The sequence below is a fragment of the Cololabis saira genome, chromosome 15 (genome assembly GCF_033807715.1).
Source record: "Cololabis saira isolate AMF1-May2022 chromosome 15, fColSai1.1, whole genome shotgun sequence".
Lineage (NCBI taxonomy): Eukaryota > Metazoa > Chordata > Actinopteri > Beloniformes > Belonidae > Cololabis > Cololabis saira.
In genome coordinates, this window is record NC_084601.1 from 35251842 (window position 1) to 35277573 (window position 25732).

The 25732-nt window shown below is 38.6% G+C and overlaps 2 protein-coding genes across 2 annotated transcripts in view; both read left to right on the top strand.

Annotated features, from left to right (window-relative positions):
• Positions 1-6025, top strand: part of LOC133460842 (F-actin-uncapping protein LRRC16A) — an 85487-nt gene extending 79462 nt beyond the window's left edge. The window contains 3 exon segments of the mRNA XM_061741604.1: positions 29-157; positions 2836-2988; positions 4331-6025. Of these exon segments, the coding sequence (XP_061597588.1) occupies positions 29-157; positions 2836-2988; positions 4331-4458 (410 nt within the window). The 3' untranslated portion in view covers positions 4459-6025.
• Positions 6026-6962: 937 nt separating this feature from the next.
• Positions 6963-16521, top strand: LOC133461295 (secretagogin-like). The gene is made up of 11 exons (XM_061742155.1): positions 6963-7160; positions 9092-9162; positions 10985-11080; positions 11284-11373; positions 11662-11718; positions 12537-12614; positions 12689-12744; positions 13036-13081; positions 13289-13348; positions 14625-14693; positions 16305-16521. The coding sequence occupies exons 1-11, from the start codon at positions 7091-7093 to the stop codon at positions 16428-16430; spliced, it is 819 nt and encodes a 272-aa protein (XP_061598139.1). The 5' UTR covers positions 6963-7090; the 3' UTR covers positions 16431-16521.
• Positions 16522-25732: the final 9211 nt, after the last annotated feature.

A 25732-nucleotide genomic window follows, 5' to 3' on the forward strand; every position in this document is an offset into this window, starting at 1 on the left:
ATTCTCTCTCTTTTTATTTGTGTCCCAGATGACTCTGTGGAGACTCCAGCAGGAAGTCAGTCTCCCAGAGTCCCACTTCCTCTTCCTCGCCTGAAGAGGACGCCATCAGAGCAGGACAGGGAGAGTCCCGGCAGCAGCCCTGCAACGCCACTGGATGGTCAGTATCTGTCTGATCTTTACTAACAGTTAGTTAGTTAGTTTACATTTAGTGTCCTTTCGGAAATTCTTTTTGCATCTGTGGCAGTCAGAATACATCGTCAAAAACAAAAAAACAGAACAATATACAAGACAATTCGACATAGAACGATTAAGTGCAGTATATCACAAAACTATACAATAACATAACTTAACACAATGAGTGCGTTTACATGCATCAATAACCCTTTTAAAACCCGAATATTGGCAATAACCCGGTTTTGCACGGCCATGTAAACACCAATAACCCCTTTGACTAACCCGAATTTGCTCATATTCTGGTTCTCTTCTGGCTCGTTCATGTAAACGCCATCAAACGGAACAGGAATTTGTTTTCTGCGCATGCTCTTTTTGCAAGGAATCTTGGTCTTTTGAGTCCAGGAAGTTCACGGAGAAATGCAAGACCACGCCACACTTTTGGAGTGAGGAGGAGACTAATCACTTAATAAATGTAATGAAGGATATGAACATTTCTGCATTTGTAGACGGTAGAAAGTACCGGGATAGCGAGATTTACAAGAAGGTGAGCGGAAAGTTGCGCGAAGCAGCATTTGTTTTGAATTTGGATACAGGAAGAAGAAGCGGAAATGACAGGAATTACGTCATGATGTTCTCCGTGCGTCGCTGGTTTGATCCAGATATCCCAAATGATTAATTACCACGTAAACAGGGATAACCCTGTTTGCTCACGCATGTAAACGGAATATTCCGAATGTTTCAGTAACCGGAATATTAGCAATAACCCGTATTTTGACTGTATGTAAACGTAGTCAATGATCCTAAAGTGCTTCACACCAAACCTAGTGGATTATGAAATGAATAATGCATGTATAATTTATTTAGCAGAGCTATACTGGAGGGTATACAGGACTGTCTCAGAAAATTAAAATATTGTGATAAAGTCCTTTTATTTTCTGTAATGCAATTTAAAAAAAAACAAAAATGTCATACATTCTGGATTCATTACAAATCAACTGAAATATTGCAAGCCTTTTATTATTTTAATATTGCTGATTATGGCTTACAGTTTAAGATTAAGATTCCCAGAATATTCAAATTTTTTGAGATAGGATATTTGAGTTTTCTTAAGCTGTAAACCATGATCAGCAATATTAAAATAATAAAAGGCTTGCAATATTTCAGTTGATTTGTAATGAATCCAGAATGTATGACATTTTTGCATTACAGAAAATAAAGGACTTTATCACAATATTCTAATTTTCTGAAACTGTCCTGTAAAAGATCTTAGGGCCCGGGAGGTCGGCAGAGCCGGCAACCTAAAACTCTGCCCTGATGGTAACAGCAGATATTCTGCATTGAGGGGATGAGATACATCACTGCAGACTGCAGGACAGTAGCTCATTAAGAGGACTTTACAGCAACTGAGTAAAAAGACAGTTAATAATAATAATTTAGCTGCTGATCAATCACCAATAAATGCAAATCTCTATTTCGACATGAGTCATTGTGTCAGCTGGACGATATCTAGAAACATAATATTCAATTTATCAGGTGAACAGATGTTTAATGAAGGCTTTCAAGTCCACAACTGACACGCACACACACACACGCACACACACACACACACACACACACACACACACACACAGCACATGTGGAGCAAATGTTCATCAGAGCAGATGCTTTTACTCCCAGTCCATGTTGGATTCGTCCAAAAGCCTCCGTGTGCGTGGGATTCTGCAGTTTGACATCTGCTTCTGTAATGAACACTTCCAAGAACTGCTCAGGGTTCCTGCTCTGTAATCAGAAGGGCAAGTTGTCTCATTTAATTGTTGTGCAAAAAGATGTCGTTTTGAAATCAGAAACAAGAAAAGAGGAGAATCTCCCCTTTTCTAATGTGTTCACTGCAGACGAAGAAGAAATGTTGCATAAAACACCGAGCTCTGGCTCGTGGACTGTGTGGAAAGTAGCCACTCTACTGTGGCCAAATTGTGATCAAATTATTTTCATTAAAAAAAGGTATTTTGTACAAATGCTGGCCGAAATGATGAGAACAACATGATCGTTTCATGTCCATCAAGAAAAATACAGGACTGTCTCAGAAAATTAGAATATTGTGATAAAGTTCATGCAATTAAACAAAACAAAAATGTCATACATTCTTGATTCATTACAAATCAACTGAAATATTGCAAGCCTTTTATTATTTTAATATTGCTGATCATGGCTTACAGTTTAAAAAAACTCAAAATATCCTATCTCAAAAAATTCGAATATTCTGGGAATCTTAATCTTAAACTGTAAACCATAATCAGCAATATTAAAATAATAAAAGGCTTGCAATATTTCAGTTGATTTGTAATGAATCCAGAATGTATGACATTTTTGTTTTTTTAATTGCATTACAGAAAATAAAGAACTTTATCACAATATTCTAATTTTCTGAGACAGTCCTGTACACTTCTGACAAATGGAATAATTTCATCATAAATACATAAGTGACAGAAATATATTGTCATTAAGTTTTGTAATGAATGTATTATTAGTTTACATTAATGTGGGGGTGCATGTTGTGAAACAAATTTGCATCCTGTGATAGAGACAGATATGAGAATGTTAGATTAAAATAAGTGTGTGTTTGCTGAAATGTTTTTGCTGCATCTCCTGGTCTTCCTGCAGTGGAGTTTCCTGCGGACGGGGAAACCTTTGACGAGGCCTCGGGTAGCGAGTCCAGCGCCGGCGGGAGACAGTGGTCGTCCCTGAGACACGAGTCCAGCCCTCCGTCCCCCAAGGAAGACGACCGCCAGCGGGCCAAGTCCCTGCCTGCCTACGGTCCGTCCACTCGCATTCACCTCCTCAGTGTCTTTGGGACTAATTAAAACACTCTTTACTTAGTTTAGTTTATTTGTTCGCACATATTAAAAACAATACAAAAAAAATAATGACAATACAATAATTACTGCAGTGCAGGTGAGAAAAAAGAAACCCAAGGTGGGCTTATGAAGGATTGTCACCAGAGATAAATACAAATAATAAGTAAACAAGGTAATCAAACTTTACCAAAGCAGCACATGAAGAGAGAGAAAAAAAAAAGAAATTTAAATAAATACCTAAATACATACAAATACACCATCAAATTTACAAATAAATGATTGCAATGTGCGTGTGTGGGTGCGTGCGCATACGCATACTCCCGAGCATGCACACAAAGCTACATCTTAGAGATCGTGTGAAAAGGGTTTATTTCAATCTACATTTGAAATTGCAGAGAGAAGATGAGGAGTTAGCAATAGTTATGTGTGAGTTCCATAATAAAGAACTTCTGACTTTAATGGAGAACTGACTAAGAGTGGTACGGTACTGAAGGGAGGATGAATATTGTCAGATTTAGTATTATAATCATGAACTTGAGAGTTAGTCTGGAAGTAATCTTTGAAAGTTGTAGGGAGGATATTTTGACAGTGAGTACATTTATAAATAAAAGAACAGGACTGAACTATGTTAATGTCGTAAATAGACAATACATTTCGAGCTTTGAAGAGGGGGCTACTCGAGGAACAACTACTTCATAACTTTGACGTGTTAAAGATCGGTTGAAAAAGCTTTTTTTTTTCAAGTTCAAACACATTAAAAACAGTGTCTTTAAAGTGTTTGCAGAAAATGAAATCATATTTTCTTCAGATGATTTTGCAGCAACTGAAACAAATGTTCAGTAATTTAACCTTGTGGGACTTTTGAACCGCTCAGATTTTTGTTTTTAATAAACTAATGCATTAGGGAATCAGATTATTCCAGACTTTGATAGTTAAATATTGGCCTGTCACTGATGGTTAGTAGTTAGTTAAAATATTTTAGCTAAATGATTTTACCCTTCATAGAATACAAATCATTTCTTCTACAGGAATTTCCTTAAATTGAATTCATAATACACACCACCTGGATTTTAAAGTTTGAAGTAACTATGGAGTTTTACTTTTCTATCACTATAGTGGAACTATTTTGTTCCTTTTTCCATTTGAAGTTAACATGAATTAAGGCTCTTCATTTACTTTTCCTAATTTATTTTTAATACATTTAAACCCAGTGTTTGTAATTTCAGAATAGTAAAGAGTGAAATTCTTCTTGTTTGCATGTTTGGTGATAGTTTCTGCTGTTTCTGCCTCTCTGTCTTCAGTGACGTCTCTGTCTCAGACGGACACAGATCTCAGTGCAGCCGAGGGAGACGTTGACGCCTCGTCTACCGACCTCACGTCTACCAGCAAATCTGAAGACGAGTCTGGGGATGAAACTCCTTCCATGTGATCCGGAAAGATATTTCCCACCTCTGAAAGGCTGCTTGACTGTCCTCGCTATATTCTTGAATGTTAAGGAGGTTGATCCCGAACACACGGCCAAAGCAGAGACGGCAGTAACCAGCTCGTGCTCTTTTGATTTAACGCTTTAAACATGTTTGCCAAGTGGACACTGTGACATTTTCTCCATATCTCACACTGTTATCAGCCTGTCTGGTAAACTGACACCAAAATAGCTGCATGACTGTCTCTGAGCTCTAATAGGAGCGTAAAGAGGAGTCCAGATGGTCTTCATCAGGTGCAGAAACAATCTGCGGCTGCTTAGATAAATGCATCCAGCTGTAGAGCTTATGTAGTCCATATCACTGAGAAGAATGAGGCTGACTCGTGTTTTTGCAGCTGTAAGTGGGTCCGGGGTGAAGCTGCCGGGTCGTATCTGGTTCTGCAGTTAAAGCGGAACCAGGAGCTGCAGCAGGTCGTCTGAAAACCCGATCTGGACCAATCGTGGGGAGTTTTCCAGCCTGAGAGGAAAAGCTTCATGTTTCAGCTCCAGAGAAGGTGGAGCTCCAAGGTGTTTCTCCTCCTTTCAAATGGAGTTAAGGTTGTGCAGGTTTGGATCCTTCTCTGCAGAACATTTCAGATCAGAGTCACCGGTGACCATGTCATCAACTCATAACCGATGTTTCATACTCTTAAAACAAAAACCAAAGCATTCTTGTCCATGATCATTCAGTATTATTCATCTCGCTCTTATTTCAGTTCAGCTTCACCTTGAAGGATATAAATCTGAGTCTATCAGAAGTTTTCCACAAACGTAAGCGAATAAACTGTAAAACTTCAATCAGATGATGTAAAGAATTGTAAGTACAGGTACGATTTGGAAGAGCAGAGATTTTTTATTTGCATGTCTTGAGCATCAGAGGGAGATAGTTTCGCCGGGTTGATGTCTGACTCGTGAATTCTGCCTATTTAAGCACAGAAGTCCGACTTCTACGACTTCTACGTTTTAATTTGCTGCCTTCAAGTCCCAGAAGAGGTGAATTGCACATATTCCTCATTTCACTGGAAGCTTGTCCTTCAGCCTGGATGGATGGCTGTGTTTTTTATCTTATGTTTTGCTTATGTAAAGAGGAATTATATAGAGAAAATGGTTTTATTTGTTGAAAGTTTTTCCTTTCTGACCATTTAAATATAAATATGAAAAGATTTCAAAACTAAAGATGGTGTAATCGGGTTTTCTTTCCACTGCAAATATTGCTTTTCTATCACTTTAAGTTCACAAATGTGCCCTGTGAGAGCAGGTCAAGTAAAGGTCTTTTATATTTAAAGTTGAAACCACGGCGTCGTCATAGCGAGCATTGTTAAACCAACGTGTAGCGCTGCACTTATATCCCTGTAAATACGTACTAACGTTTGTTTAAGGTTCTGTTTCTACCATAACCAGGGTTTTAATCAGTTAAACGCTGAAATTGTGGGATTTATGTTGTATTATGAGCAGAGTGTATGATTTACTGAGGAGACATGCTGATTAATCTGCATCAGTTTTCACTTCTGATACTTGGTGGATTTTTTTTCTTTTTATAGGAAAATATTTTTTTTTATATATATTTTTTTTCAATCATCTTTTGTTTTGTTTTATATCAGTGAGCATATAAGACTGGAAATGTGACAAAGCTGTCAGATATTTCCATATTTGTATGTTTATATCAATAAACCGAGTTAATGGTCACAAACACGCTCTCTCTCTTTCTCTTTCTGTCTCTCTCAACCTGATCTCACAAAAATCCGTGAAATGTCCACGACCTCTTACCAATATTTTTCGTGGTGGTGCCACGGAAAGTGGTAATATTCCGTGTGAGCACCACGGATATTATACCTATGCAAAGTCAATGGGATCCGTTGTCGTGATATAGCCTATACACGGATTTGGAAGTTAACAGTGTTTTGACGGCAAGTATTTAACCGTGTTTTCTAACTTTTTGTTTGCTGTTGCCATGACGACGGAGGTGGTGCAAAACATCATCAAAACACCATTAAAACATCAATAAAACACTATTAAAACACTTGTGCGGCATCACAGTTACAAAAACTTGTAACTAAGCCACTATAATAAATAATATATAAATAATAATAATTTAATAAATAATCAAGTGGTGATGAAAAATACCACTAAATAACATTTTAGAAACAAAAATAATAATATTAAACAACGTCCATTGAACTTCCAAATCCATGTATAGGCTATATCACGACAACGGATCCCATTGACTTTGCATAGGTATAATATCCGTGGTGCTCACACGGAATATTACCACTTTCCGTGGCACCACCACGAAAAATTTTGGTAAGAGGTCGTGGGCATTTCACGGATTTTTGTGAGATCAGGTTGGTCTCTCTATCTCTCTTTCTCTCTCTCTCTCTCTCTGTCTCTCTCTCTCTCACTCTCCTCCTCTCTCCTCACATGTACAAGAGGCTGATTCTCTATTATCTCATTTCATGGATTTTGGGCAACAGCTGAGGAAGAATCAGTTTAAATTTCACTTCAGTGGATTACGTTTCTGCTGAGAAGCGACACTATCGAGTTCGGAGAGATATTCCTGTCCTTTATTGTTCCTCCTAAACCTCTGGAGTTCTCCGACAGCATGGACGGTGCGCTGGACCGGCTGGATGCTGCAGGTTTCTTACAGATCTGGCAACACTTCGACAAAGATGGTACAAAGACTACTGTACATTTGTAATGGCTTTCATCAGCACCACATCCCAACTAGATAATTTTCTTTAATTTCATCTAAATTGTGTTTCAAATAAAAAAAAGCCTCTTTTTACCATTTATTTTAATTATAAGTAAGCAAATATAACGTGAACATCCTGAAAACTGGAACAAAACGGAATGATTTGAGGTAACAATTTACGTGATATCTGTTCTTTCTTTGGTGCACGACTTCTTTTAATTCTTCCTTGAATGTTGCCTGTCGCCTAAGAAGTTTTCTAAGTTATAATCCAACTTTATTTGAAATTTGAATGTTAATGTGCGTGTGTTCAATGCCTTTTTTATTCTGTGTTTCTTGAAAAAGAGACCTCAGTCGGTGAAAGAAGCTGATTACATGCTTATGTGACAGAGAGTCTTAGAAAAGAGCCCGAACCCCCAAATTATTGTTAAGTGGTGTCTTTTCAGTTGGAGTTGGACGGATGGATGTTGTTTGTTGGTGTTATGTAACCGTCCACTTATCCCACCATCTATGGGGGACTGAAGCCGACAAAATGCATTACTGGTTCAATAAATTAATTCATATGCCAATACATGCAGCAATATTTAATTTACTAAATTTGACACATATCACCTTAACTTTTCAATTTCTCAATTGTCATTTTACAAAGTTAAATCAATTTCTTTTAACAGGTTAAGCGTTTTCCTCCATCATTCCCCTGCCCACCCACCTCAATTATAATAATAATAATTAATATGTTGCCTCAAGCGCATTTCATTTATGTCCTTTTCTGTTTTTTTTCTCTCTCTCCTTTCTATTTTCTCATGGTGCTGACCAAATGAGTGTTTGTGTCTGTGTGGGTTGGGGGTGTAGTCAGATATGGTATTTGTAGGGGTTTACACTGAAAAAAATAAATCTAAGCGCATGTAAATATAACATATTTAAACCTGTGATATTAACAATTAAAAGTGAAGTTTGTTGCTTTACATGAAAACATCTAGTTTTTAATTAATCTGCATTTGTTCAAAAAACAAGACATTGTGCATGTTTTCCTTACCAAGCAGTATTTCTGTAATCCCAGGCAATCTTTTCATTTACACACAAACAACAAGCAATGATCTTGTTGTATTTACCTTTCCTTTAACAATTTTAATCTATTGGGCAGATTGACCAACGTTTAGATGAAACATGCTTTATTTGTAGAACAACCACAGTAAAAAAATATCTTGCTTGATCTGCTTTTAAAAATTAAGGCAACTTTTTCGCATGAGAGTCTTTGTATAAACTACTTAATTTTTAGTATGTACAAAATTAATTTGCAAGTAAAGTCAACTTAATTTTGATAAATAAAGTAAACTAACTAACTAACTAACACAATTAAGTTGACTTTACTTGCAAAATGTATTATTTACATACAAAAAATTAAGTAGTTCATACAAAGACTAGTCTTTCTTGATCTACATAATAATCTCATGCCAAAAGTTGCCTTAATTTAAAAATAAAAAGTAGATCAAGCACCATATTTGTAACAGTGAAGTGGGCCCCGCCAGGGGACTGCAGATGTAAATTAACCAACTCTGGTACAATCTATCACATAGAAACATGTATGTTTGAAATTGTCCATGGTCCTTTATAAATCTATCAAATTTTAAAATAAAATGATATCTCTGTATAAACACCAGAAAATAATAAATGGGAAAACTGACATACATTTTAAAATAATTGACTTCAGAAAAAAAATGAAAGTTGAAAACGTTCTCATTATTTATTTATTTAAAAAAATCAATAATCTACTCTTACTGCTGCTTTATTAATATAATTGTTTTTCGGTGAACCCACCTGCATTTTTGATTTGATATTAACTTCATGGAGAAGTGTTATAGTATATTAACAAAAGGGGCATAACTGGTTTCTCTGCATTATTGTCTGTTTCAGATGACGGCTACATCGAAGGGAAGGAGCTGGATGCGTTCTTTAAACTCGTGTCACAAAAACTTGGGATGAAGGTAAAGAAGTTAGTGTGAAACCACAGTTTAAAACGGGTGGCTCATTTCTTGTCTAGTCCTCATATGGGCTTGTAGTTGTGTGATTTTTGCACAGACCTTGTTTTTAGATGAGTGAAACCCATTCAGTGCGTTGCTAGTGGCCTTTCAGCAGGGGCAAACATGCACATGTAGAACCCGTTTCAGCAGCATTCAAACTAAAAGATTCCACGCTGATGCTGCTGATGCTGCTCCTGCTGATGCTGCTGATGCTGCTGATGCTGATGCTGATGCTGCTGATGCTGCTCCTGCTGATGCTGCTGATGCTGATGCTGCTGATGCTGCTCCTGCTGATGCTGCTCCTGCTGATGCTGCTGATGCTGATGCTGATGCTGCTGAGCTCGGACACAACGAAGCTCCTCGTTTCAGCTCTCATCACAGAAATAACACCTGAAACAAGGATATATTTTATTGGTGAACATCATAGGTCAGCATGAGGAAACACATGCTAGAATAGTTTCCTGGTGGTAACTGAGTTAAGTTGTGCATGTTCTAACCAGTACTGGAGTTGAGGGGGGATGAGGGGGGATGGCATCCGCCCTGAAATAAAAACGGTCCAAATCATCCCCCCTTTCCATCCCTTATGTCATTTCATCAATGAATGTGGTTTTACTGCTATTTCAACATTTAGAGTCATCACCAGAAAAATAACTTATTTGACAATTTTCACCTGTTTCAAGTAAATTTTCACTTGAAATAAGTAGAAAAATCTGCCAGTGGGACAAGATTTATCTTCTCATTACAAGCAAAAAAATCTCGTTCCACTGGCAGATTTTTCTACTTATTTTAAGGGAAAATCTACTTGAAACAGGTGAAAATTGTTGTTTTTTCCAGTGATGAGTCTTGTTTTAAGTGTAATGAGATTTTTTTTACTAAAATGAGAGATTTTAAACAGAAATAAGACAAATATTCTTGTTAAGATTTTGAGTTTTTGCAGTGATCCATGTTACTTATCCTGTGAAGGACAGAGTCATATTGATAAGTTCAGAAAAGTGTTTTTTATTGTTGTGTTTTGATGTATTTGATGTAAGCCCAGTGGGTATTTAAAGCTTACAGAAGGCTGCATTTAACTGCTGCTATGTCATCCCTGCAGTATTTCTGCAGGTGTTTTGGTCACCGCTATTATTTGTAATATATATCATATTATTTGTAATCAGCACAAATTATCTGTCCCCATATGATAAAATCCACCACCCCCCCTGATTTCTTTTACAACTCGAGTACTGGTTCTAACCAACCCTCAAGCTCATTCCCTTCACCCACTTCCCCATGTTTTCCTTAACTGGAGTTGGGCGGAGTCAGCTCCTGTCATGATGGTGACGTTACACATCTCTTTATACTATCTGTGGGGGTATAATAATATCAGAGGTGTTACTTGTGTCTAATTATTACCTCAAGCAGAAGCCAGACATTGCAGTGGAAACCATGTGCCGTCCATTTATTGGATTGTTTTATTGATTCTCCAAGTATACAGCACAGATTTTAGCTGTAGCTTTTATTGTTGCATCTTTTGGATGAGATGCATGAGTAGTGTTGCATCTGTCTGTGCCATTTCACCTGAAAGGAGCCTTTTCTTCAACTTCTTTTGATGTAATATTGGTAGTAATAATAACTAGAAAATGTCAGGAAATTTGGATATGGGTATGCCCTACTGCCCATTCATCCGCTCCAGCTGCTTGTGTTTGGGGTGGTACTGGATGGTTCAGGTTAATGGTTCATTCATTAATAATGAATATACTGTTATAATATTATTAAATAATAATAATAAAAACAATGCTGTTTTCAGAAGGAGGAGATGGCTGAGGAGAAAATCAGAGGAATCAGACAAAGACTTGCATCCTCCTATGATACTGCTGCAAATAGACGTCTTCACATTCAAGAGGTACGACTCTCTGAAATGGAAACTTTTTTCTGTGCGTAGCCAATAGATCTTTTTCAGACACAGGAAGCAGCAAGCGCTCACATGTGTAGATTCTGAGTATGAAGGAATACAGATTTAGACCACTGAGTCATGTAGCTTCTGTGGATAATTGTGCAAATAAAAAAGAGAAACTATTCAAAATCAAGTAAATCATCTCATTCCAGTTGGCCTCACTGATGCTGCCTGAGGAGGAGAACTTCCTACTTCTGTTCCGCCGAGAAACTCCGCTGGACAACAGTGTGGAGTTCATGAGGGTGAGGGTCAACACCCAACAAGTAACAGAGCTGAACAAAGAAAAAACAAAAAGAAAAAAAAGAACCTGTAGCTCAAAGCGTGATTTTTATTATGTGCTTATCTTTTCATATATGATTGGAGAAAAGCTCTGCAGCAAATATTTTAATCCTTCGATCAGAAATGTCCCTGCATGCACATGGATTGTCCTGATCTTAATCTAAAACGATGAAGGATCTATAAAACCACCTGTGAAAGAAAAAAATGTGTAAAGTTTGGACAATGTTAGTGATATTAGTTAGTTTTTACAGATCTGGAGAGAATATGATGAAGACAGCAGCGGCTACATCTCAGCCAATGAGCTTAAGGTGAGTATTCAAACACATAGCACACCGTAGCTTTCTACAGACATGATGATGGGAATGTTGGCGACCAGGGCAGCTGACAGTCTTGCCGGGGCCCGGGACAAAATAATCTAAGATGGGCCCCTCTGCGCCCGGATCTCTCCTTCTCCCTCTTCCTCTCCTCTCCCTCTGCTCTTCAGGTTTTTATACAAGCTAATGGACGTTAACATTAGAGCTAGCCAGTTAGGATAAGTTACAAGGTTGGTAAACGTTGTAACTGTTTCTTACCTTGCTCTACGCTGACTTTATTAATTCCAGCTTCACCGTCACCACCCTTTTAAAATATTTGTGTAGAGAATCTCTGAGGCCTCTATTTTCTTCTTCTCTTCTTCTCTTTTCTCTTCTTTTCTGAGCACCAGACTTGTGCTGACCGGACATTTTGACCATTTATAATGGTTTAATTAAATGATAACATCAAATTTTGATCAACGGCCAAACCATTTTTGTGTTGGGGGTTCATGACCACAAGGACAATTAGGAAGAAAACAAATAACAAGCTTTCATGTAACTCAAATACTACATATTTTTTCCACAAATAGGCATATTTTGAAACATTTTGAAAAATTATTCCATAATTAAATAAGAATTAAAAAAAAAAAAAAATTCTCTTCAGTTCTGATCCCCCCCCCCCTACCCTGGGCCCGGGACAACAGACCCGTTTGTCCCCCCCTATCGGCGGCCGTGTTGGCGACTAAAAGCAATTGATGGAATCCTTCAAATAAAATTGTTCAGGGTTGACATTCTGAGCTTTATTGAGACATCTCGGCCGTGTCTCCATGCAGGGTTTCCTCAGAGACTTGTTCTTCCAGCACAGGAAGTCCGTCAGCCCTGGAAAACTGGAGGAGTACACAGAAACCATGGTAACGGCTCTGAGCTCCTCAAAGATGCTTCCCACCAGCAGATCACCTCAGTCTGACTTTTCCTCTCCCTTTAGATGAAGATGTTTGACAAAAACAGAGACGGCAGACTGGATTTAAATGACTTGGCCAGGTAATGTTGCTCACCGTCTTATGACCGTGACGACAGTCGTGATGGGAAACTCAATTTGTATTCACACAGCACAGAGGGCTGGACTAAAGCTGCTTAAAGGTTGGAAAAACTGGCCATGTGAGACGGGATTGTGGCTGTATTTAGCTCTCTAACTTATAATCAATGAAATGAACAGACTGTGGACTCTTCATCATCAGAAATTATTGTTACCGTCAACAGAGTCTGACATGAAAATCAAAGGTTGATGGTAAATTGTATTGTTCATTTTCCATTACTTTTTGTGTTTTCTAGAATTTTGTCTCTGAAAGAAAACTTCTTACTGAAATTTAAGATGGATGTAAGTTTGAAACAATACCTTTTTTGAGATGTTATACTTTTGCTTAATAACAAAAAATGTTCAAAGATAATACAACACATTTACAATCTTCACCCTTCCATGTGCAGCTGCCTTTTTGTAGCTAAAAAAAGTCTTGTTTTTAATTTTAACCCTTTTCCACTTTAATGTTTTCAAGACCTTGAAAATTCTGTCTCATTCTGATCTCAGGCTTGCAGTCTGGAGGACAGGAAGAGGGACTTTGAGAAGATATTTGCTCACTATGATGTTGTAAGTTCAGATTTCTTTGATGTGATTATTATTATTGTTCAATTGAGATTTCTTATTGTTATTGTCAATGATTTCTCTATTAAGACTAACTGAACCAAATTATTCATGCTGTTACACACATCTAGGATATACTCAGTACTCGAGTTGTAAAAAAAAATCAGGGGGGATGGTGGATTTTATCATATGGGGACAGATAATTTGTGCTGATTATAAATAATATAATATATTACAAATAATAGCAGGGACCAAAACACCTGCAGAAATACTGCAGGAATGACATAGCAGCAGTTAAATGCAGCCTTCTGTAAGCTTTAAATATCCACTGGGCTTACATCTAATACATCAAAACACAACAATAAAAAACAGTTTTCTGAACTTATCAATATGACTCTGTCCTTCACAGGATAAGTAAAATGGATCACTGCAAAAACTCAAAATCTTAACAAGAATATTTGTCCTATTTCTAGTTAAAATGTCTCATTTTAGTAAAAAAAATCTTATTACACTTAACACAAGACTCATCACTGGAAAAAAACAACAATTTTCACCTGTTTCAAGTAGATTTTCACTTGAAATAAGTAGAAAAATCTGCCAGTGCAACAAGATTTTATTGCTTGTAATGAGAAGATAAATCTTGTCCCACTGGCAGATTTTCCTACTTATTTCAAGTGAAAATTTACTTGAAACAGGTGGAAATTGTTACATTTTTCTGGTGTTATTTTTCTGGTGATGACCCTAAATGTTGAAATAGCAGTAAAACCACATTCATTGATGAAATGACATAAGGGATGGAAAGGGGGGATGGCAGTTTTACAGGGGGGATGATTTGGACCGTTTTTATTTCAGGGGGGATGCCATCCCCCCTCATCCCCCCTCAACTCCAGTACTGGATATACTAATATTTCTACTACCACTACTACTACCACTACTACTACTACTACAAATAATAGTAATAATAATAACCAGCTATAAGTTTTGCCTTTCTTTTTTAAAAGATTTTGTGGTGCTAATGGCCTTTATTGAAATAAAGGTGGACAGTAAGTGGGTATATAGAGAGAGGGGGAGGCACCCAGGAAAGAGCGACAGGCCAGATATCCAGGGCTCCCAGGTTTTACCATTTGACGTAGTAAAAATATTGCTGTTGTGCTTACGCTGACAATTTTCTCTGTTAACCAACATGTAGAAAATGTAAAAAAGGAAAGGTTTTATAAATCTGATGCATAAAAAAAAACGTTTTGCAGACATTTGCACAGATTTTGTGTGTTTTTGTGTTTAGAGTAAGACGGGCGCTTTGGAAGGTCCTGAGGTGGACGGATTTGTCAAAGATATGATGGAGTTGGTGAAGGTAACAAGTTTTTTTTTTATGGAGATGAATGTGTGTGTCATGTTTACTGATTATCAGACACCAGAGCACCTGTGGGTATTTGGATTCTAATTATTTAATGACTTCAGTTTTCCCATTGTGCCTTCTTTATGCAATTAGGCTCAAAAACTTCTCTCATGAAAAGCCATAGTTCATATTCTTATCATATTACATGTTTCATACTTTTAAGAGGCAAGAATTGCACATTTAAAACCCTAAACATTAAAGGTTTTTCGAGAAGAATTTAACTTATACTTTCAAAGTTCATCGTAGAGAAGCCAAATATGACAGAGTGAAGCAAGAGTAACTATTATTTATTAAACTGATGCCACTGCAGGACAATCTAACAAGAAAACAGCATGGAGCTCAAAACAGAACAGATTGACCATGGGCCAGCAGAGAAGGCAGGAAAATCAGGACAATAAACACCGACGCTGACATGACACAGGTGTTAACAGTTGGGAGAGAGGAGAATAGGGCACTAAAACAAGTATTACTTGGAATCTCAGTAAGTTTCAAGTTTCAAAAGAGGGAAAGAATTAAGGGATTTAGGATTAAGGATAAAGGATTCATCAATTCTTCAAGAAAAAGTTTAAAAAAACATTGTGAAAGTAACATAAAATTATAAGTACCGTATTTTCTGGAATATAAACCACTACTTTTCTCATAGGTTTTGAACCATGCGGCTTATACAAAGGTGAGGCTATTCTGTGGATTTTTCCACCGCTAGGGGGAGTGCTAACCGGAATTAGAATTAAAAACTAAGACAAAATAAATGCAAAGAAGAATACACACTTCTTCTTTAGCAGATAGAAGTAGAAGCAGATTTCAAACAGATAAATAGATAAATAAATAGCAGTTATTTTCTCTTGGTTCTGTCCAGTTTTAATCAGCAAAGTTGCTGCCGTGTTAAAAGACACTGTTAGGAAAGGATCTATTTAATTACATACATATACATCATTTACAGTTCAAAATCATTCTGTAAATGTAGTAAATATCTAATCTAACAACATAAATATCTGCGACTTGCATATCTTTTTTTTTTTTAAATAGAGCGGATGCGGCTTATATACAGGTGCGGCTTGTATATCTTTTTTTTAATTATTTTTTTAAAAAATAGAGTGGATGCGGCTTATGTACAGGTGCGGCTTATAGTCCAGAAAATACGGTACATTAATCTTTAAGAATGATCAGAATGAAAATAAATGATGACATTTCATCATATATGTGAAAATGGAGCTGGTTCTCTGATGTTTACTGTACAATCAGATGTTTGCAGCTTCTCAGAAATGATGGATGGATGGATGGGTGGGTGGATGGATGGATGATGGATAGATGGATGGATGGATGGATGGATGGATGGATGGATGGATGGATGGATGGATGGATGGATGGATGGATGGATGGATGGATGGATGGATGGATGGATGGATGGATGGATGGATGGATGGATGGATGGATGGATGGATGGATGGATGGATGGATGGATGGATGGATGGATGGATGATTTATACAAAGCAGCAAGACAAGTATAAGCATTTTGATGAAGTGAGACCGTCTCTGTTGACACTTGTGATCTCTAACCCCCTAAAGCCCAGCATCAGTGGAACAGAACTGGACAAGTTCAGGAAGTCGTTGATGGGTCACTGTGACATCAATAAAGACGGAAAAATCCAGAAGAACGAGCTGGCGCTGTGTCTCGGCCTGAAACTCAGCTAGTGGACCCAGAGAACATTTATAAAAGAGGCTTCTTTTTTCAACATTTCTCCTGTCTCCACGTTTGTCCTGATTTATTCCGCCTGTCCGCCTGTGTCCACCAAAGTGTCCTTGGGCAAGACACTGAATCCCCCGGTTGCTCCCGGTTGTCAGGCCAGCGCCGTTGTCTATGGCAGCTCCGCCGACGACCGGTGTGTGAATGTGTGCGTGTGTGGGTGAATGTTTGCAGTGTAAAGCGCTTTGGGGCTGTAGGAATACAGCTGGAAAGCGCTATATAAGTGTAAGCCATTTACCATTTACCATTTACCATTTATTCTCTCGATATGAATTCTGAAATTAAACTCTGCTCTTCTCTTTTTAATGGTAATGTGTTTTGCTTTCTCTTTTCCTCATATAACTTTTTTCCCATTCCTTGCTGAGGTTGATATTAAACTGTTGTTGTTTTAAGATACTTTACTCACATTGAAATAAAAAGGAAAAAAAGATAGCTATATTCCAATAATTGTACATATTTGTCTGTATTGAAACACTTAAATGTAGAATAATCTTTACATTTAAAATGCAGATTAATGTGTATTTGATGTTACTTGTTTAAACTAATTGCAGTGATGGATTTTTTTGTAAAATGTTGTAATGTGAATTCTGAATCTCTGTTTTTGTGACATTATTGTGAAATTAGTAAAAATAATTATGCTTAATGACATTTAGAAGCACTTTCCATGTGTGTATTTCTCAACAAGTCGTTAAATAAGAAAAGAACCTGTCCTCTTTCTAAGCTCATCACCACAATTCTCACTGTATTGAAGGGCCATATCATTCACATGCTCCTGCTTCTCTTATAAACGTTGACATGTAAATGAATGTTGAATAAAGTGCAAAAATGAAGTGCAGGCAAAATCAGATGTGCTGACAGATCACTAGACAATAACCTGGCATTGTGGTAGTTTAGCTCATTCGTGCTTCTTCTGCTGTCAAAAGTAAAACTTCAAACTATTAAACACAACCAACAAGTAGATGGTCAGAAAATAATACTCTGAACTCTGTAATGTCCATGAATGAAGGTTCTCAGTGAGACAGGACCTCAGAGCAAACCAATGTTTCAGACAAGATCAGGAGGAAGTCGTCCAGACTCCTGATCAGAGGATATTAGCTTTATATTAGGCTTCACCAAAATCCAGCTCTTCAGATTCAAGAAAACTTTTCTGTCTCTCGAGCATGAAAACTCACAGAAACAGACAAACAGAGGTTGGTAAAGGACAATGTATGTAAATGAAATAGATTGACATTAAAACAGACTTACTGTAAAGGTACTATCATTAAATGTATCTATAATGACGATTGTGTGAATTTAAAAATAAAGGAATGATTCAAAATAGCAGATGCCTCGATGAGTTTTTTTTTACATTTCTGTATTTACTTTGTTTTACTATGTCCTGAAGTACTTTTTACTATCGTTGAAGTAGTTTTGTCCAAGTCAGGCAAAAGACAAAACAAAACAAGAGAAAAAAAAAAACCATCCAAACACAGACAAAAAATAGACGCCAACAATGGTTAATAAATACAGAGAATATATATACAGTGAATACATGAGATAGCAGCAACATTTTGACAAATGGTCAACTCAATTAGTGAGTCATGTCAGTCCATATTTTCTCCCCCTAATTGATTTAGGAGTGGAGACCACAGTTCACGGAACATTTGTTCTCGGCCGTGTCCTTTGAGAGTTAGCCTCTCCAATGGGAGGAATTGTATTATTTGTTCTTTGAACATTTCAAAGGTGGGCAGCTGTTCCCCTTTCCAGAGTAGAAGAATACATTTTTTTGCGTAATATGTTATCGTAATTAGCAGTCTGTATTTCTTTGAGTCCATTCGTATTTCTGGCAGTTCATTTAATAAATAGGCACATGGGGATAAATCAAATTGTGTCGTCAATGCAGCTTTTGTAAATAAGTGGATAGAGTTCCAAAATCCATTTAATTTTTCACAATACCAGAACATATGCGCGAAAGTACCTTTATTGGTTTTACATCTGGGACAGTTTGGTGAATTGTCATTTGAAATTTTATTCATTTTTACTGGTGTTAAATAAAATGTATGAATGAATTTAAAGTTGGTTTCTTTAATTTTGTTAGTTGTGAATGGAAAATGTATTCTGTCACAGATATTAAGCCAAATGTTTTCAGTTTCCCAGATCTCCAATAAAGGTAAAAAAGATGGATTAAATTATTTTGATAGTATGTCATATACTTCACTTATTTTGCCCTTAATAGTGGTTGATGTTATTAGTAATTCTTCTATTTCATATAACTCTAATCTTAATTTATTTTATTTTCTCAGTGATTGTATAATGTTTGTCATTTGTAAATATTTAAAAATATCCAAGTCATCTAAAGTTGTCATGTGATCGCTCATCTATCCATCCATCCTACTCAGGATCACGGGGGTCAGCTGGAGCTTATCCCAGCTGTCTTTGGGTGAAAGGAAGGACCATCAAGTCAAATATTAACATAAAGGATTTAACTTGTTTTGCCAAGACCCTGACCCTGAAGAACCCTTGGCTCTTTCAGCCAGGCCTCTGGTGTGGCTGAGCAGGAACTAAGGCATATCATTTCAGGACACTTGGAAACAGAAGTCTGTTGGGTCTTGCATTCAATCTGCCTGCAGCTTGTGGGCTGATGCCAGTAGTTTGCTCTGCCACAGGTCGACCCCCATCGGTGACAGGTTGAGCAATGGATGATCTAAATATAGTTCTGCAAGGCAAGGAAAGTTTATTTGTACAGCACATTTCAGCAACAAGGCAATTCAAGGTGCTTTAATTCAATTCAAGCGGTTTCAGGAGACCCAGAACATGACCGCCGAGTAGGGATGGGCGGTATGGACTAAAAAATGTATCACGATAATTTCTGGCATTTATCCCGATAACGATAAGAATGAGGATAAAAAAAAATACCAATTCAACTCCACCTTTGTAACTATAAATCTATCACCACATTCAGTCTTTGGAGCCCCCAAAACACTGCTCTAAAAGAATACTAAATGCTACTAAACTACACCAATTAAATTGAATTAATAAAAACCAATTAAATGAGTTACACCTGTACTGCAAAACTGGAATGACCCAAGGTCCTCGCTCTCAGATCCGCCTTCCACCATGTTTGTTACACAAAAACGTCATCAATGGGAATTGATCCTTCTTTCTTTTTTTCTGGCTCATTTCCTTCCTTCCTTCCTTCCTTCCTTCCTTCCTTCCTTCCTTCCTTCCTTCCTTCCTTCCTTCCTTCCTTCCTTCCTTCCTTCCTTCCTTCCTTCCTTCCCGCACACATCCGTTGTGCGTCGATTTAACGCAGAACCATAAATCAGTTTTACACAAAAACGTCATCAACGGGAATTTATCATTTTTACCGTGAGATGACAAATTCTTACCGTGGGGAATTCTTTTGACGGTATATCGTGAACGGTAAAATATCACCCATTCCTACCGCCGAGCAACTGTTACATAAACATAACATAAACAATGGCAGGTAAAAAACTCCCCTAGTGGGAAAAAAAACCTTAAGCCAAACATTGGCTCCCTTTAGGAGGGAAGACACCTTGAGCAGGACCTGGATCATAAGGGGGGACCCTCCTGCCGGAGTCCAGCTGGGCAGAGCAGGAAAAGAGAGATCAGAAAGAGGAGAGACACGGACACAATGGCTAACTGCTGCACTACAGGAACGACTATATAAGCAGATGTAGACAGTAGACACTGAGGTGGTCAGAGGCCAGGACAGGTCAGGATGTCAGCAGGCATCTACCAGACATCCATACAGACAGGTGGAAGCAGCAGTGGGATGATCAGAGGGGGGGACTGCAGGGCAGCATACAGCTCCTGAAGCTCTGGCCTGCAAACATGCACAGAAGAGAAAAGGAGGGGGGCAGACCAGCACAACACACTACAAAAACAATGGAGAGCAATTATGGTTATGAGATACTTATAATTAATAACATGGATTAAAGACTTCCTGTCAAACCGCCCACAGAAGGTCAGGATTGGCCCCCACACCTCCACAGCTCTCACACTCAGCACCGGGTCCCCTGAAGGCTGCGTGCTGAGTCCTCTTCTTTTCACCCTATACACTTCAGACTGCACCCCCATCCACGCCAGCAACACCTTCATTAAGTATGCGGATGACACCACAGTGGTAGGTTGCATCACTGGAGGGGACGAATCTGCATACCGCGATGAGGTGCAACAGCTGACTGTGTGGTGTAAAGACAATAACTTGCTCGTGAACATATCCAAAACAAAGGAGCTAATCATAGACTTTAGGCAAACAAAACGGACATTCAGCCCATTCACATTGGCGAGACCTGTGTGGAAAGGGTCAGTGACTTCCGCTTCCTCGGGGTCCACATAGAGGATAAAATGACCTGGAACAAGAACACCACACAGGTGGTAAAAAAGGCACAACAGAGACCACTTCCTGAGAATCCTCAGGAAGAACAACATCAGCCAGAGACTGCTCGTGTCTTTTTACCGCTCCACCATGGAGAGCATCCTCACCTACTGCCTTTGCACATGGTTTGCCAGCTGCACAGTGGCAAACAGGAAAGAGCTCCTGAGGGTCACCAGAATGGCTGAGAAGGTCATTGGGTGCCCTCTACCCACACCGGTGGACCTTCACGGCTCTTACTGCCTCAGGAGAGACAACAACATTATGAAGAACTCATCCCACCCGGGCCACTACCTGTTTGAGCCACTGCCGTCAGGAAGACGCTACAGGGCCATCAAATCCAGGACAAACAGACTGAAAAAAAAAAAATTCCCAACCGCTGTCAGAGCCATAAATGCCTCAAACATTCTTTAAGTCTGTATATTGTTTTTATATTGTTGTTTTTATATATTGTTTTATATTGTTTTATATATCTATTGTTAATATTGCACTGTTTTTTGTAGTACTGAAGGCTTGCACCCTACCTTTCGTTGCACTTGTTACAATGACAATAAAGAGAATCTTGAATCTTGAATGTTGAAAGAGATGGAGGGGTGATGGGCACTGCTCACATAATGAAAGTATGAAAAGTAATGAGATAAAAAAGACAGAGGTACAGTGCTGTGTCACACTAAAGAAACGTTAGAATTAAACTAAAGTTACAGTGTAGTACTGAAATTAACATTGTTTAAATTAAATTCAGAATGGTTTAAAATTGCAGTCAAAAGCAGCTGTAAACAAATTAGTTTTTAATCTTGTTTTAAAGGAACTGAGGGTTTCAGCGTCCTGCAGTTTCTGGAAGTTTGTTCCAGATCTGTGGAGTATAAAAGCTGAATGCTGCTTCCTCATGTTTGATTCTGATTCTGGGAGGACAGAGCAGACCTGAACCAGGAGACCTGAGAGGTTTGGATGGTTGACATGGCAACAACAAGTCTCATATGAAGGTCCTAAATCATTTACATGATTTACAAACTAACAGAAGTTTTTTTTTTTTAGTTTAGTTTATTTTGTTTTGGTCATTTACATTTTAAGATGTTTTCATATACACACTGTATATGTACAGTATACACACAGGTATAAATATATATATTATATATATGTACACATTTCCTTTTTTTTTTTTTTTTTGACCAAAAAGGTATAGGCTGAAGCCTCATGGCTTATTTTGCCTATCCTTTTCAACAAAGGCAGACTTCAGAAACAAAAGATACTAATAAGAAGAAAACGAAACGAACAAACAAAACAAGAAAATAAACAAAGAAGAGAAGAAAATAAATGTGGTCACTCACGATTTGAGGATAGCTGCAGGAGGAAAGTTGCATAATTTAGACAGTTTAATATGAAGAGAATTTATATTTGTGTTCTATATTTATCCATTATTTTAGATTTATATATTTTTTTAAATTTATAAATTGAGCTACTTTTTTTTAGTTCCTCATCCAGGCGGTTCCATAGTTTCACCCCTTCGACACTGATACACCTTTACATTTTTTTTGTTCTTGGCCATTTCTGCTCAAAAATGCCATAGCCCCTTAGGTTGTGCCTGCTTTCCCTCACCTGGAACAACTCCAGGACACAGCGTGGGAGCATCTGGTTGTGTACCTTGTACATGTTATTGCTGTCTTGAATTTGATTAAATCGTATAATTTTATGGTGTTTGACCGGATGAAAAGTGGATTTGTTGGTGCGTAGTATTTAGCATGGTTGACAATTCTGATTGCTTTTTTTTGGAGTAGAAATATTGGATTCATGTTTGTTTGATAGTTGTTCCCCCATAAGTAGTATTTTAATGTCTATTCAATGAGATACAGGGAGCCAATGTAAGGAGCTCAAAACTGGAGCAATGTAGTCCACTCTCTTTGTTCTAGTGAGGACATAGACAGCAGCATTCTGGATGTTTATGTTTACATTCATTGATATATTTCATACTTTCCTACTTCTTTCAGACTTTTGAATGGGGGCATCTGTAACTAAAGGCAATTTCCTCTCGGGAAATCAATAAATATTTCTGCTTCTGATACAGTGCAACTCCACCTATGGAGAGATGGATGGATGAATGACCTCTACAGTATATTCTTCCTTAAAAAGTAATATGATGCATTTCCTCAGTTGAAAGTAAGATGTAGCTAATTAGGTCAAGTGCTAACACCTGCTCAGGTGGCCGTTTGCTCTATCAGTGTGTTGGGATTGGTTGGCTCAGTGTTTCCTCAACATATAAAAAGGATCACAGTGACTCAGTACATATGAGAATTAAACTGGGTTTTCCCCTTTTGGCTGCCAAAACAACTGGGTTTCTTGCTGTTGTGTTTTAGAGCTCAAATGATGGCTTCCAGATTTTCAGGAAGGTGAGCCTTTTTTTTTTTCCTTTTTTCTTTAAAAAAAATGTATTGTTATACTAAAAGTGGTTATTTCAATCTCATTTTCCCCTCCCTAGTGTGCTGTTACTCTTTCTGATAAACTTTGGGCAGCAGGTAATAGGTGAGCATGTTTACTACACAAACTGTATTTCTATAGAACACTTTCTTGGTACACACAATTCTGAAATGATTTATTTCTTTAGCAACTCGATATGGAGGCAGAAGCATTATACCTCACTCTGAACAAAGTGAGGTTTCTCCACGGAGCTACAAACCTGCTGCTTCCCGCTACGATGGCCATGTTCTACCAAGATCATCTCTGGGTAGCTACAGGCTTGCAGAGAAGGCGTCACCTAGAAGCTACAGTACCCTCGCTGCAGCAAGTAGGCAGAGTGGCTCTTATGGTAGGCTTGGAGATGGTCCTGCACATCAAGGAAGTGTTTCCAGTTACAGGCCTACTTCCTCCTGGTCTCCTAAACCCAGAGAAACGCCACAGCAGCCACGGAAGGATGGTTCTGCACATCAAGGAAGCGTTTCTAGTTACAGGCCTACTTCCCTGTTGTCTTCTAAACCCAGAGAAACCCCACAGAAGGATGTCCTCTTGAGCAAAACCAGCATGTCTGCTAATCCATCACCCCAGAATAGAAGGGAATTCAGGTCACGTATTGTTTCAAGTGGGCCAGTCCAGGAGCAGCAGCCTAGCTTGAAAGCCACAGCCCGTCAGCAACCAGGCTCTCTACCCTCGACCAGGCTGCAGGTCAAAGTTGGTGTGCAGGACGGTGCATTTGGCTCTAAAGTTCAATCCCCTAATAGAAACGGGCAACTCGCTGCTCACCCAAGAAGTCCCAGACCAGTGGATTCAAGCTCCTTCTCCAAGGTTCAGCAGCCCCGCTCAGGAACTTCTGGTGTGCACCAGAGTAAAGGCATGAGGGGTACCGTTCCACTCAGTGAAAGCAGGTTTAGCTCGGGTTCCACCTCGGATCGTGTGCAGGCAGTGTATCCTACAGCAAAACTGGTAAAGCATTCTAGCTCTGGTGTGCACCAGAGCAACGGGGGGCTACGAGGTGCAGCATCCAGCTCTATGATGTCCCCTACCTTGAAAAAGCAACCCAGCACCCATCCAAGAAGCCTTCCACCAACCACTTCACGTTCCTCCAGGGTTCAGCTGCCAAGCTCAGGAACTACTGGGGTACTCAAGACCAAAGGCATGTGGGATACTGCTCCTGCACAGATTGGAAATGAGTTGCGCTCAGTTTCTGTCTCAAATCACAGAAGTGGCCCGTCTACCACAGCCAAACCACCACGGAGAGAGTCGAGCTCTTCTGTCTCTAGCAAGAAGGACATTAAAGCTGCCATGTGGACTGGTGACTTCAACCCAAATGTCAGGCCACGTTCAAAACCAGTTCCCCTGGCTTCTCGTTATACTCATGAAAGGCAGCAACCTCATCTGGCTGCTGTATCCAGCAGGAGTCGTCAACCTTCAGCATATTGATCGTAAGACCATGTTGAGGTTGTTTGTGTCCACAGGTTCCTGAATCTCGAGGGGTAGTACTGGAGTAGCTCTGGAAAAAGCTGTCACACTAAGGCATCTTACAAACTGTCTGAGTAATTGGCAGCTCTGTGGATTTCCCTTTCCAGTGTTCAAAATAAAGGTGTTTTTCTTTTAAAATGACTATTGTATGGTTTTTTTTTTTTATATATATATATATATATATAAAAAGGCTTGGTACAGATGTCTCAAATTCCTGTGATACATCCAAAGTCAGACCCCCTCCCTAACACCTTGAGTTGACAGGGCCGGATTTAGCGAAGCCCACTAAGGTGGGCAGACTGAAATGTAGGGTGGGCGATGCTGAAAACATTTTTGGGGGTCAAACCCCCAAAATTCATAGAAAACTATGCTGTCATCATATCGGTTCATCTATCTTCTCCACAGTATGCTAACCCAATTGCCCTTCCTGACACTTCCCTCTGCATTTACCCGGGCTTGGGGCCGGTGTTCTGCCAGTCCTTGCTCCCTGCCGAGAAATGCTTTGGGCTTCTGCGCATGCGCACAATCGATTTTCAAAGTTTGATTGCCCCGCCAATCATTTCTTGCACAATGTAAAATGGATAATATGGGATGTTGAGTATTTGATCCGTCAAAATACATTACACGACATGAATTGCATTACACATTGTGAACATTATACGATAAAGAGGAAAAAGAAAACGCTATTGCTTTATTTGATATGAATTCAGTCATTGGCCTCTATTTAGCCAGGCAGGTCATTAAGAACATTCTTATTTACAATAACGGCCTGGCAAGAGACAAGGAAGTGGGCTAGGGAAAAAAATACAGAAAAAAACAAAACTCAAAAATTGTAGCTCTGCAAAGGTAGAAAACCATTAGGTAGCATTTTTGGCAAAGCAGCTAAAATGGCAGAACACCTGCACAAATAAGACACTGGCTTGTGCCCTGTTGAGGCTGCATTTA